Source organism: Meles meles, chromosome 2, assembly GCF_922984935.1.
Source record: "Meles meles chromosome 2, mMelMel3.1 paternal haplotype, whole genome shotgun sequence".
NCBI lineage: Eukaryota > Metazoa > Chordata > Mammalia > Carnivora > Mustelidae > Meles > Meles meles.
Window position 1 is genome coordinate 125,672,338 of NC_060067.1, and position 13,575 is coordinate 125,685,912.

The window sequence follows — 13,575 nt, forward strand, 5'->3', positions numbered from 1 at the left end:
TCTCCAGGTATGCAGACTAGATGCCTGATATTAGGTATGCAGTTGTGGCCCTTTAACAACTCATCAGCAATTAAAAACAAATACATCTGGGAGGCCAATGTATTGCTCGAGTTAATTCTTTCCTGTTCCTTAATTCTGTCCCCTCCTGCGGGATTAATTCATTCTTTAAACAAATACTTATTGAGTGCCTACTAGATGCCAGGCACTACTCCGAGTGCTGGAGATACAATAGGGACTAGATCTATAAAATTCTCCGCCTTCATGGAGGGGAAAACACACAATAAAAAAATAAACAAATGTATCATAATGATTTCAGATACTGAGAAGCACTATGAAGAAAATAAAACCAGAACACAACGGAAGAGAGTGGTTTTCCTCCCGTTTAGTGCAGCCCTTGGATGGGTCAGGTGCATTTGGCAGGCCCAGGAAACAGTGGACTTCTGGCCCGTTGAACGGGCTGTGGTCCCTAATGCTAGACATTTCCGGAATAACACCCTCTATGCCAAAGGGCTTTCTGGCTGATGCTGCCACATGGTGACACAGAGCAGAGAAAACCTAATTGTTAAACTGTAGATTACGTAACAACTCTGCCTCCTTCTTTGAAGACGCTGAACTCATCAGAAGATATTAGCTGTCACTAAAGGTTGTCTGTAAAAAGTACATTACCAGGGGCACCAGGGTGGCTCAGTGGGTTAAGCCTCTGCCTTCGGCTCAGGTCATGATCTCAGGGTCCTGACTGAGCCCCGCGTTGGGCTCTCAGCTCAGCAGGGACCCTACTTTCACCTCTCTCTCTGCCTTCTGCTTTGCCTACTTGTGATCTCTCTCTGTCAAATAAATAAATAAAATCTTAAAAAAAAAAAGAAAGAAGTACATTATCACCCAAATTAGAGGTTGGCTGTCCAGGGTGGATTGTAACAAATGTGTTGCATAGATTAGAAAATGATTACGGTGGGAAAGATGCAAAGTAGGCTGTATCTGTTTATGTTGTTGTTCATATTAAAATCAAACACAGAGACCAGATTTGAAATTCCCTGAGCAGACAAAACCAGTTTCGTTTTTTTTTTTTTTTTTTTTTTTTTTTACAATTTTACTTACTCATTTGAGAGAGAGAGAGTGAGTGAGGAAGAGCACAAGCCAGTGGGGAGAGGCAGAGGGAGAAGCAGACTCCCAAAGTGGGGAGTACAACGCAGGGCTGGATCCTAGGATCCTGAGACCATGACTCAAAGGCAGATGCTTAACTGACTGAGCCTCCTAGGCACCCCAGAACCAGTTTAGTCTTACAAGCAAAGCTTGATGTAGCTTATCTTGCATGACAAGTGAGGCTAACTTGACTCGGGTACTTCTTTGCTTAGGCCTTGAAGATCATAAGCAAAACTTAAATTGTTTTCCTAAAATTGATATGAGGTCATCACTAACCACTTCCCTTTCGTTTAAGAAAATTCCAGTATTTTAACCAATCTCTGTGAAGAATACACAGTCCCTGTCTCTGCACTATGTAAGCTGTTGCCTCACATATACTTCTGAGCTTCGTTCTGTGTTTTGGTCTGAGCGCCCTGGTTTGCAAACGATCTTTTTGCTGTGTGCACAATAAACTTTTACTGATGACCTCTTTATTGATTCACTGGCTTTACTTCTGTTTTCCTTTGAACTTTTCACATTCAGCTTCTCTTTTAAATTCTTTCCACATAGACAGATTGCCTTTTAGAGGGACCTTTTATTCATTTCTCTAAACTCTTGGGCTCATCTCTAAAATTGAAAAAGGAGTATCAATAATAAAGGTAGGATCAAGGATTTAAGAATATTTCAACTTGCCGCACGCTGCTTCTGGAGTAGGTGTGCTGTACTAGTCCAGTCCTAGCGAGTAATTGATGCCTTGAACTATTCCAATCACCACGGGTTGCCAGGCCACCAAATAACGAAGCCAATCAAGGATTTGTCCATAGAGAAAGTGTGTGCGCTCCCAGCTACATCTCAGTTAAGGAGGTTGCTCTCTGGGCAGTCAGGTAGGAGAAATAGTCATAAATCTCAATTGCAAATATAATAAGCAATGCAGCAAGTGGGTATCTCCTTTCTTGTTAATTCTATGTGCCCACTGAAAAGCCCCTTCCGTGATTTTTACAGCATTTGGTCATCATTTATTAACATGACACCGAATTTCCAAAAGCAAATCAAAACGGCTTACAATAAAATCCCAGACTCTGAAACAAGAACTAAAGGCAAGGGTCACTACTTAAAGAGTGCAGGAAAGGGAAATGACTACCCTGGAAAACCAAGGATCATGGAAGCATTTGTAAGTGAGCCAAGACAGCCTTGGGCTTTGCTCTAACTGGCTGATCAGAGGGAATGCATTGTGTATTCCAAAGAAAAACATCATAGATCAGATAGACTTTTCCCAGATTCCTTTGATAAATTCTGCTAAGGGGATATAATTAATACATAATATCTCTGATAGCAATGTTGTACCCATAAAGACAAATATTCCCCAAATAGCTTTTTTTTTCTTTTTTTACTGAGTCTCAGTAAGAGAGTACATGTATTATTCAAAGGCTTATGCTCTCAAGACAACATAGAGTAACCCGTTGCCCTTTGTTATTTACGTGATCATTTAAGGTGACATTTAGGATCATATTATCACCAATTTTATAACAAAGACACATATAGTTTTGTTTCATAAGGGATTAACCAAAAGTGGTTCTGGACGTGGTCTCCCCCTATTAGAAGGGAACTTCAGAGAGAGTGAATGAGAAGGAGGGAGAAGCATCACAGGCTGTCAGCGTGGTTGTGCTTGAATTGCACTGACTCCCCGAGAAAGCTCAGGCCTGTAGATGGAGCTGGGGGCCCACAAAGGTGCTCTCTGCTGTCTAGGCCCTAAGATACCCATGGTGTTGCTCCCTCTCCTGCCCTAATGGCAACTCTTTCCTTGGTCTGCCATTCTCAGGGATGGGAGCATTGCTGTCAACAGCCATTGTTACATCTGAATATTTAGGGCTGGTGAAGAGTAGGGGAGTGGGGAACAAGGGAAGGAACTCCTTTAGCACTGTAAGATGTGGCTGACCCGTACACAGGATGTATAGAAAGGCTGGCTGTCCCTTAGGAGAAGAGAGAGTACTTGGTAGGTTGATGCCAACCTCTCAGTGTTTTCTGCTTAAGGTCGGGATATGTTTTAATCCCATTTACCACCACCCCCGCCCCTGGAAGAGAAAGATTATGGTCTTGGGCCAGTGGGGTTGAGGACTAAGTCTTTGTAGTCAGCTCTGGATGGAGCCATTGAGGCTTCCCGTGGTCTCAGTTGGAGAGCATTGGTATCTATAAATATCCTAATTGTTGCCATAAGCTGTCTGTAGGTCCTCATTTTCTTTCAATATTATTATCCCTAGGGTGAAGCCCAAGACAAGATGAGACACGGCAAGGAATTCAAAGGCCAAAATACAGGGGGTAAAAAAAAATCCTCTCTGGAAATAATAAAATTTAGTACAACTTAAAATTTATTTTCTATACTCCAGTTCACATTTGGGGCTTTTAAACTTTCAATTCTAGGGGCACCTGGGTGGCTCAGGTGATTATGCATCTGTCTTTGGTGCAGGTCATGACCCAGGGGTCCTGGGGTTGAGCCCCATCTGGAGCTCCCTGCTCAATGGGGAGTCTGCTTCTCCCTCTCTTCCCTGCTCCTCCCCCTCAAAATCTCCCCACCCTGTGCTCTCTCTCTCAAATAAATAAGTAAATAAAATCTTCTTAAAAATTTCACTTCTATTCCAGTCCGTATGTTTGTCTACCCACCCACTCACCCCATCCATCTGTCACCCATCTATCTGCCTGCCTACCCATGCATCCACCCATTCATCCATGCATCCATCCATCCATCCATCCATCCATCCATCCCTCCGTCCATCCAACCATCATCGATTTATATATTTATCATCTCTCTAATCCTTCCATATTTACCTAACTCTGGCAATATCCCATCACATTTCCACTAAAGCGTTCATAGTGGAATATATGGAATATAAAGAGTAGAATGTTTGTTTTTTGGCATTTAAGTTCCTAGCCAGAGTCGTAACATGGGCCCAGGGTAGAAAAGAGACCATGGATTTGTTTTGAAATAATTGGCTAAAGGAAACAAATTTTTCTGCTAAAACTGTAATGATGAAAATGAAAATTCAGGTTGAAGTCTGCGTTACCAGAAACATTTAAGATAAAACTTGACAACTTTTTAGAGAAAGGATACGGGTTACTGATCATCCTCTTCAAATCAACCTTCTCTTTGCAGTAAGGGCAAGTCTGCTTTTTACCAACTATACACCAGCCTCGGATGCAGAATTCGTGAAAGCTTAGGCATCTTGTTAAGGAAGTTTCTAGATATTGAAGGGTAAGGTCTGCTTCATGATGGCATAATGGAAATGACCTCATCTGCAGGGAGGAAGTAGAGGGTGAGAATGGCTGTCAGTTATGACCTGACTGTGCACATCACCATCTAAGGAAGATTGTGCAGGGCAATGGAACCCCCAAGGACTGGGAGCTGGCAGTCAGAGCTGCTGTAGCTCTAGAACCCTGAGGAGTTTCCACAGTTCCTTGGTTTTATTTATTCTTCTTGCTTCACTCAATCCTCCCAAGATTTAAAGTAGATAAAGAATATGAAAATTCTTTTTTGCAGTAATATTTTATGTAAATACAAAAGTGGTTTTTTACAGTAATTTTATGTAAATTTATGTGCATATTTTATGAAAACGTATCATGGTATTTCTCTGCCTTGCTGATTGTGCACTCCTCACACATTCCCCATAGCATTTCCCTATTCCACTTTCTGTGCATTACTCATGACCTACTACGTAATCAGACTTGTCTTAGACACTTAGACAAGCTTCAGTTATTTGTAGTCATAAACCGCCAACTTACGGATATTTCTATTAGCCTCATAACTCCTATCTCAAGTTTTTTATTAGTGATAAGGAGACACTTATTTTTTTTTATTTTTTTTTTTAAGATTTTATTTATTTATTTGACAGAGAGAGATCACAAGCAGATAGAGAGGCAGGCAGAGAGAGAGAGAGGGAAGCAGGCTCCCTGCGGAGCAGAGAGCCCGATGCGGGACTCGATCCCAGGACCCCGAGATCATGACCTGAGCCGAAGGCAGCGGCTTAATCCACTGAGCCACCCAGGCGCCCAGGAGACACTTATTTTTAATAGACTATGGACCTAACACAATTCTGAAACTCCAGGCATTGACAGATTCATTAGTACATATCTCTTTGTCAGGAGAGTTTGACCCTTTGCCCCTAAAGTTGAGAGCGCATCTGTCGTTCTCCCACCGCAGCAGGGGAATGCTCCTGTCAGAGCTCATTATCACATTGTGTCATGACATTCTGTGCGCATGCAGGTCTCTCCTGGCCCACCTGCTAGCTGTGGGACCATGTCTCATTCTCTGTCTTCAGTACCTTAAGCAGTGCCTAAGGGCCTAATGATGAAATAAATATTTGAATGAATCACTCAAAACCAATTACTTTTGCAAATATATTCTTTTGGTTTCCACAACATTGTAGATCTGAGCAAAGTGATGAACAGTTACGAGATCCATCCTAGAGGCTTATTTCTACAGCTGTTGATCCCAACGTGGCTTTCTGGAACCAGATCCCATGATTTTCTGACTAGCCTGCTGTCACCCATGTGAACAGCAATGATGTAGAAGTCTCCTCCCTAAAAAATGGAGAGCAGTGAGGTATAGACAATTCGAGGCCACGTGTAAAACTCCTCAGTATAGATCTGTATGCAACTAAGAATTTCCACTATTTATGTTCTTGGAATTGGGTCATTTTTGCAATAGGCTTGGATTAACATAAAGTGGTGTATTGTAACAAAAATTTTAAAGCCCTTACAGCCCTTTATTCAGAGCACTGGAGTATGGCCCCATCTTCTAGCTAGGTACAAAGGTCAGGCGTCATGGAGACAGTGTTGAAATAGCTACCTCCTCCTTAATATTCTCTGTCTCATCTTCAAAATCTCATTGCTGAAAAGTCTCCAAGCTAGCAGAATTGCTGTAGAGTGATAGACTCCTTCCTCTGCCCCACCTTGTTCATGTGAGTCATGTTTGCCCACTTCTTGCTCATATGACTCATGCTAAAGTTGGCCATTAATAATACTCCCTGCAAAGCAAATTTAAGGGTGACTACATTTTAGATTACATACGCACACATGTACAACAATCCCTAAGTGCTTTTAAAGGTGGAGAGAGAAAATATTTCCACTTGCAAATGGTAGAAGGGGCTCTGGTCCAACATTTGAAAAGTAAATCACATTCAAAACCAGGGCCAGATTGGGAAAATTTCTTCCAAAGAAGGATCGTTTTTTTTGGAAAGGTATCACCCTGAAAAGCTACCATAGAATTCCATATGGGGTATCTTTGTGTCTCTTATCTTAAAATAGTAAGGCTTAAAGGTTGGAGTAAGGGGTCCTATTACATTTCAGGTGAAGTTAGTCCATTTTTTTAACTCTCGGGATTGAATAAATGGAATCTGTCCAGATTAAATAGAACTGAATCATAGGCACTGCACCTCTAGGGTATCACTAAGTTAGGTGGGCTTCAAAGGCAAAAGACAGACGGTTTAACCACCTCATCATGCCAGAGCTTTAAACTGAATATAGAGCAATATTATCAAGTTGATGTTGTGCTATAGAATAAAGATAAACGATACCTTCTTTCCCCTTGTATTAGAAAAGAGTTAAAATACCGATCGTCCGCCAACCCAAACACAACTTTGGTCTTCAGAGTTCTATACTATGACAGCATGGGCTGCTTTGCTTGGGGCTCTTGATCCCAGTATCTTTCCATGTATTGAGGTCTTCCTCCACAGTGACTGGAATTCCCAAAGAATGCTGGTTTCCAGGCCCAGGCGTGTCCTAACACCTAAAGATCCATCAGCTATTTGGGCAGAACTCCCAGGTAGAGGAGCCCAGTGGTTCAAGAACTGGGTTCTCAAGCTCTGGTCCCTCCTTCTGTAATCGAAGGTGTCTTACTGCCCATGGCGTTGTCCTATTTTCAAGACCAAACCTGATACTGGGCTGCCCCCACACCCACTGCTAACACAAGCAGGTTCCCGGGATTATTCCCAGGCAGAGCCCACTGTGTTGTGCTCAGTCCCAGGCTCCACATGCTTTAGTCCTGAGCTCCTCCCTGCACCCGAAACTCCACTTTTTTCTCACACCCAGACCCTTCTCTCCCTGGTCCTTCTTGGCTATCTGTTCACTTACAGCTTTGCCAACTTTCCCAGCCAGCGTCTTGGACACACACTGCAGCTTTTAAAAAAGAAACTACGAGCAAAAGAGTAAATTATTCAGCAGGGATTATCAGAACAGAGAGAGATGGCCGAGGAGGATCAAGGCCTGGGGCTTGGGGGATGGGAGCTAGCTAAGGGAGGCAGAGCAGGTGGTGAGAGGGGGAGGAGGAGGGGAGGAGGCGACAGCGCTCCCTGACTTGCCATCTCCCGTGACCCACAGAGTATATGAAAGTTGCCTTCCATCACTGGCTTGATGAAGCCCATGTGGTTTCCTATGAAAAGGATACACATGATTGCAGGAGAGCTGGTAGGTGTTTTCAATGAGCCCTTCTTCATCGAGCTCCACAATGATCTTCTGGCCACAGACGGCGCAGATATTGTCTGACAAGCTCCTCGTGGGCATCCCACTGACGCTGTAGAACTGTTGGGGGAGATGCACAGAGCACTGTTGGAAAGGAGGGCAAGTGCCACTCATTCCATGAACAAATCAACACAGAGTCCTTACTGCTTCTTCCTTGGTTTAGAAGCACTCTTCACCATAGGAATGCTTCAGTGGGGCTGAGGTCTTCAGGCAAGAGCTCACTGAACCCCACATGGACCCAAAGCACATGGCTAACTTTAACCTCCAATTTAACCTCCTCAATGTGAATCCTTTAAGGGGAAAGGTCTCTTATCCAGGGCTATAGTTCATAGCTTTTTAAGGAAGCTTTTTAAGGAAGCTTTTTAAGGTTACCCAGATGCTGACCCTTTCTCTTAATCTGGAGATTGATTCACAGGTCTAGAGTAAACTGAGGCATTGCTATATTTCTTAATTCCCATGTGATGAGAAGGAGCACATGGACTAATCCCATTGGGTGCAATATTTTAGAATTCTAACTTGGGATTCCGGCATCTTTTAGTACTGCAGATGAAGACTGATTCCAATATTGGCAGTGTATTAGAGTCCCTAAGAAGCTTGTTTTTTAAGATTACTTATTTATTTATTTGAGAGAGAGAGAGCGCACAAGCAGGGGGATGGGCAGAGGGAGAGGGAGAAACACTTCTCTGCTGAGCAGGGAGCCTGATGTGGGGCTCAATCCCAAGACCCCGAGATCATGGCATGAGCCAAAGGTGGATGCTTAACTGACTGAGCCACCCAGGTGCCCCTCAGAATCCCTAAGAAGCTCTTTTTAAAAAAATATTAAAATTATAATATTAATATAAATTTAAATTATATTTATATAAATTTAATATAATATAATTTATATAAATTTAATATAAATTTATATTAATATAAATTATAATATTAATATAATATATAAATATAAAAATATAAAAATATTAAATATTAAATATTTATTTAATAATTGTTTTAAACTTAAAAAGATGTGACAATAGTGCAAGCCCCCATATACCATGTCCCCTACTTTTTTTTTTTTAATAAACATATAATGTATTTTTATCCCCAGGGGTACAGGTCTATGAATCGCCAGGTTTACACACTTCACAGCACTCACCATAGACATACCCTCCCCAATGTCCATAACCCCACCCTCCTCTCCCGACCCCCCTCCCCCCAGCAACCCTCAGTTTGTTTTGTGAGATTAAGAGTCACTTATGGTTTGTCTCCCTCCCGATCCCATCTTGTTTCATTTATTCTTTTCCTACCACCCAAACCCCCCAATTTGCATCTCCACTTCCTCATATCAGGGAGATTGTATGATAGTTGTCTTTCTCTGATTGACTTATTTTGCTAAGCATAATACCCTCTAGTTCTATCCACGATGTCGCAAATGGCAAGATTTCATTTCTTTTGATGGCTGCATAGTATTCCATTGTATATATATACCACTTCTTCTTTATCTATTCATCTGTTGATGGACATCTAGGTTCTTTCCATAGTTTGACTATTGTGGACATTGCTGCTATAAACATTCGGGTACACGTGCCCCTTCAGATCACTACGTTTGTATGTTTAGGGTAAATACCCAGTAGTGGAATTGCTGGGTCATAGGGTAGCTCTATTTTCAACTTTTTGAGGAACCTCCATGCTGTTTTCCAGAGTGGTTGCACCAGCTTGCATTCCCACCAACAGTGTAGGAGGGTTCCCCTTTCTCTGCATCCTTGCCAGCATCTGTCATTTCCTGACTTGTTAATTTTAGCCATTCTGACTGGTGTGAGGTGGTATCTCATTGTGGTTTTGATTTGTATTTCCCTGATGGTGAGAGATGTGGAGCATTTTTTCATGTGTCTGTTGGCCATCTGGATGTCTTCTTTGCAGAAATGTCTGTTCATGTCCTCTGCCCATTTCTTGATTGATTATTTGTTCTTTGGGTGTTGAGTTTGCTAAGTTCTTTATAGATTTCGGACACTAGCCCTTTATCTGATATGTCGTTTGCAAATATCTTCTCCCATTCTGTCAGTTGTCTTTTGGTTTTGTTAACTGTTTCCTTTGCAGTGCAAAAGCTTTTGATCTTGGTGAAATCCCAATAGTTCATTTTTGCCCTTGCTTCCCTTGCCTTTGGTGATGTTCCTAGGAAGAATTTGCTGCAGCTGAGGTCAAAGAGGTTGCTGCCTGTGTTCTCCTCAAGGATTTTGATGGATTCCTTTCTCACATTGAGGTCCTTCATCCATTTTGAGTCTATTTTCATGTGTGGTGTAAGGAAATGGTCCGATTTCATTTTTCTGCATGTGGCTGTCCAATTTTCCCCACATCATTTATTGAAGAGGCTGTCTTGTTTCCATTGAACATTCTTTCCTGCTTTGTCGAAGATTAGTTGACTATAGAGTTGAGTGTCTATATCCGGGCTCTCTATTCTGTTCCATTGATCTATGCGTCTGTTTTTGTGCCAGTATCATACTGTCTTGATGATGACAGCTTTGTAATAGAGCTTGAAGTCTGGAATTGTGATGCCACCAACTTTGGCTTTCTTTTTCAATATTCCTCTGGCTATTTGAGGTCTTTTCTCGAGGTTCCATATAAATTCGAGGTTCCATATAAATTTTAAGATTATTTGTTCCATTTCTTTGGAAAAAATGGGTGGGATTTTGATAGGGATTGCATTAAATGTGTAGATTGCTTTAGGTAGCATAGATATTTTCACAATATTTGTTCTTCCAATCCAGGAGCATGGAACATTTCCCATTTCTCTGTGTTCTTACTCAATTTCTTTCATGAGTACTTTATAGTTGTCTGAGTATAGATTCTTTGCCTCTTTGGTTAGGTTTATTCCTAGCTATCTTATGGTTTTGGGTGTAATTGTAAATGGGATTGACTCCTTAATTTCTCTTTCGTCTGTCTTGTTGTTGGTGTAGAGAAATGTAACTGATTTCTGTGCATTGATTTTTTTTTTCCTGACACTTTACTGAATTCCTGTACAAGTTCTAGGAGTTTTGGAGTGGAGTCTTGGGTTTTCCACATATAGTATCATATCATCAGCAAAGAGTGATAGTTTGACTTCTTATTTGCCAATTTGGATGTCTTTAATTTCTTTTTGTTGTCTGATTGCTGAGGCTAGGACTTTTAGTACTATGTTGAATAGCAGTGGTGAAAATGGACATCCCTGCCGTGTTCCTGACCTTAGAGGAAATGCTTTCAGTTTTTCTCCATTGAGAATGATATTTGCGGTGGGTTTTTCATAGATGGCTTTGATAATATTGAGGTATGTGCCCTCTATCCCTACACTTTGAAGAGTTTTGATCATGCTGTACTTTGTCAAATGTTTTTTTCAGCATCTATTGAGAGTATTATATGGCTCTTGTTCTTTCTTTTATTAATGTATTGTGTCACATTGTTTGATTTGTGGATGTTGAACCAATCTTGCAGCCCTGGAATAAATCCCACTTGATCGTGGTGAATAATCCTTTTAATGTACTGTTGGATCCTATTGGCTAGTATTTGGTGAGAATTTTCGCATCTGTGTTCATCAAGGATATTGGTCTGTCATTCTCTTTTTTGATGGGATCCTTGTCTGGTTTTGGGATCAAGGTGATGCTGGCCTCATAAAATGAGTTTGGAAGTTTTCCTTCCATTTCTATTTTTTGGAACAGTTTCAGGAGAATAGGAATTATTTCTTCTTTAAATGTTTGGTAGAATTCCCCTGGGAAGCTGTCTGGCCCTGGGTTTTTGTTTCGAGATTTTTGATGACTTTCAATCTCCTTACTGATTATGGGTCTGTTCAGGTTTTCTATTTCTTCCTGGTTCAGCTGTGGTAGTTTATATGTCTCTAGGAATGCATCCATTTCTTCTAGATTGTCAAATTTGTTGGCGTAAAGTTGCTCATAGTATGTTCTTTGTATTTCTTTGGTGTTGGTTGTGATCTCTCCTCTTTCATTCATGATTTTATTTATTTGGGTCCTTTCTCTTTTCTTTTTGATAAGTCTGGCCAGGGGTTTATCAATCTTATTAATTCTTTCAAAGAACCAGCTCCTAGTTCGGTTGATTTGTTCTATTGTTTTTTTGGTTTCTATTTCATTGATTTCTGCTCTGATCTTTATTATTCTCTTCTCCTGCTGGGTTTAGGCTTTTTTGTTGTTCTTTCTCCAGCTCCTTTACATGTAGGGTTAGGTTGTGTACTTGAGACCTTTCTTGTTTCTTGAGAAAGGCTTGTACAGCTATATATTTTCCTCTCAGGACTGCCTTTGCTGTGCCCCTCAGATTTTGAACCGTTGTGTTTTTATTGTCATTTGTTTCCATGAATTTTTTCAATTCTTCTTTAATTTCCTGGTTGACCCATTCATTCTTTAGAAGGATGTTGTTTAGTCTCCGTGTATTTGGGTTCTTTCTAAATCTTCTCTTGGGATTGAGTTCTAGCTTCAGAGCGTGTGGTCTGAAAATATGCAGGGAATGATCCCAATCTTTTGATACTGGTTGAGACCTGATTTGTGACCCAGGATGTAATCTATTCTGGAGAATGTTCCATGTGCACTAGAGAAGAATGTGTATTATGTTGCTTTGGGAGGAAATGTTCTGAATATATCTGCGATGGCCATCTGGTCCAGTGTGTCATTGAAAGTCTTTATTTCCTTGTTGATCTTTTGCTTGGATGATCTGTCCATTTCAGTGAGGGGAGTGTTAAAATCCCCTACTATTATTGTATTATTGTTGATGTGTTTCTTTGATTTTGTTATTAATTGGTTTATATAGTTGGCTGCTCCCATGTTACGGGCATAGATATTTAAAATTGTTAGATCTTGTTGGACAGATCCTTTGAGTATGATATAGTGTCCTTCCTCTTCTCTTATTATAGTCTTTGGCTTAAAATCTAATTGATCTGATATAAGGACTGCCACCCCAGCTTTCTTCTGATGTCCATTAGCATGGTAAATTTTTTTCCACCCCCTCACTTTAAATCTGGAGGTGTCTGTGGGTCTAAAATGAGTTTCTTGTAGGCAGCATATTGATTTTTTTTTTTAATCCATTCTGATACCCTGTGTCTTTTGATTGGGGCATTTAGCCCATTAACATTCAGGGTAACTATTGAGAGATATGAATTTAGTGCCATTGTATTGCCTGTAAGGTGACTGTTACTGTATATTGTCTCTGTACCTTTCTGATCTACTACTTTTAGGCTCTCTCTTTGCTTAGAGGACCCCTTTCAATATTTCCTGTAGAGCTGTACAGCTGTAGAGCTGTAGAGCTGTAGAACTCCTGTAGAGTTGGTGTTTGCAAATTCTTTCAGTTTTTGTTTGTCCTTGAAGCTTTTTATCTCTTCTTCTATTTTCAATGATAGCCTAGCTGGATAGAGTATTCTTGGCTGCATATTTTTCTCGTTTAGTGCTCTGAATATATCATGCCAGCTCTTTCTGGTCTGCCAGGTCTCTGTGGATAAGTCTGCTGCCAATCTAATATTTTGACCATTGTACTTTACAGAGTTCATTTCCCTGGGCTGCTTTCAGGATTTTCTCTTTGTCACTAAGACTTGTAAATTTTACTATTAGGTATGGGGTGTGGACCTATTCTTGTTGATTTTGAGGGGGGTTCTCTGCACCTCCTCCTGGATTTTGATGCTTGTTCCCTTTGCCATATTAGGGAAATTCTCTACAATAATTCTCTCCAATATACCTTCTGCTCCCCTTTCTCTTTCTTCTTCTTCTGGAATCCCAATTATTCTAATGTTGTTTCGTCTTATGGTGTCACTTATTTCTCGAATTCTCCCCTCGTGGTCCAGTAGCTGTTTGTCTCTCTTTTGTTCGGCTTCTTTATTCTCTGTCATTTGGTCTTCTATATCACTAATTCTTTCTGCCTCATTTATCCTAGCAGTAAGAGCCTCCGTTTTTGATTGCACCCCATTAATAGCTTTTTTGATTTCAACTTGGTTAGATTTTA

The 13,575-nt window shown here is 40.8% G+C and overlaps 1 protein-coding gene across 2 annotated transcripts in view; it reads right to left on the reverse strand.

Moving 5' to 3' along the window:
• Positions 1-1,820: 1,820 nt before the first annotated feature.
• The window catches only part of RNF175 (ring finger protein 175), a 47,709-nt gene continuing 35,954 nt past the window's right edge, over positions 1,821-13,575 (reverse strand). Inside the window, exons 7-9 of one of the 2 annotated variants that reach the window (XM_045997801.1) lie at positions 7,556-7,689; positions 4,226-4,327; positions 1,821-1,964 (exon numbers count right to left, since the gene is read on the reverse strand). In XM_045997801.1, coding sequence (XP_045853757.1) covers positions 1,844-1,964; positions 4,226-4,327; positions 7,556-7,689 — 357 coding nt within the window. In that variant the 3' untranslated portion in view covers positions 1,821-1,843. The remainder of the gene's footprint in view (positions 1,965-4,225; positions 4,328-7,555; positions 7,690-13,575) is intronic. The other variant, XM_045997802.1, reaches the window with a different exon arrangement.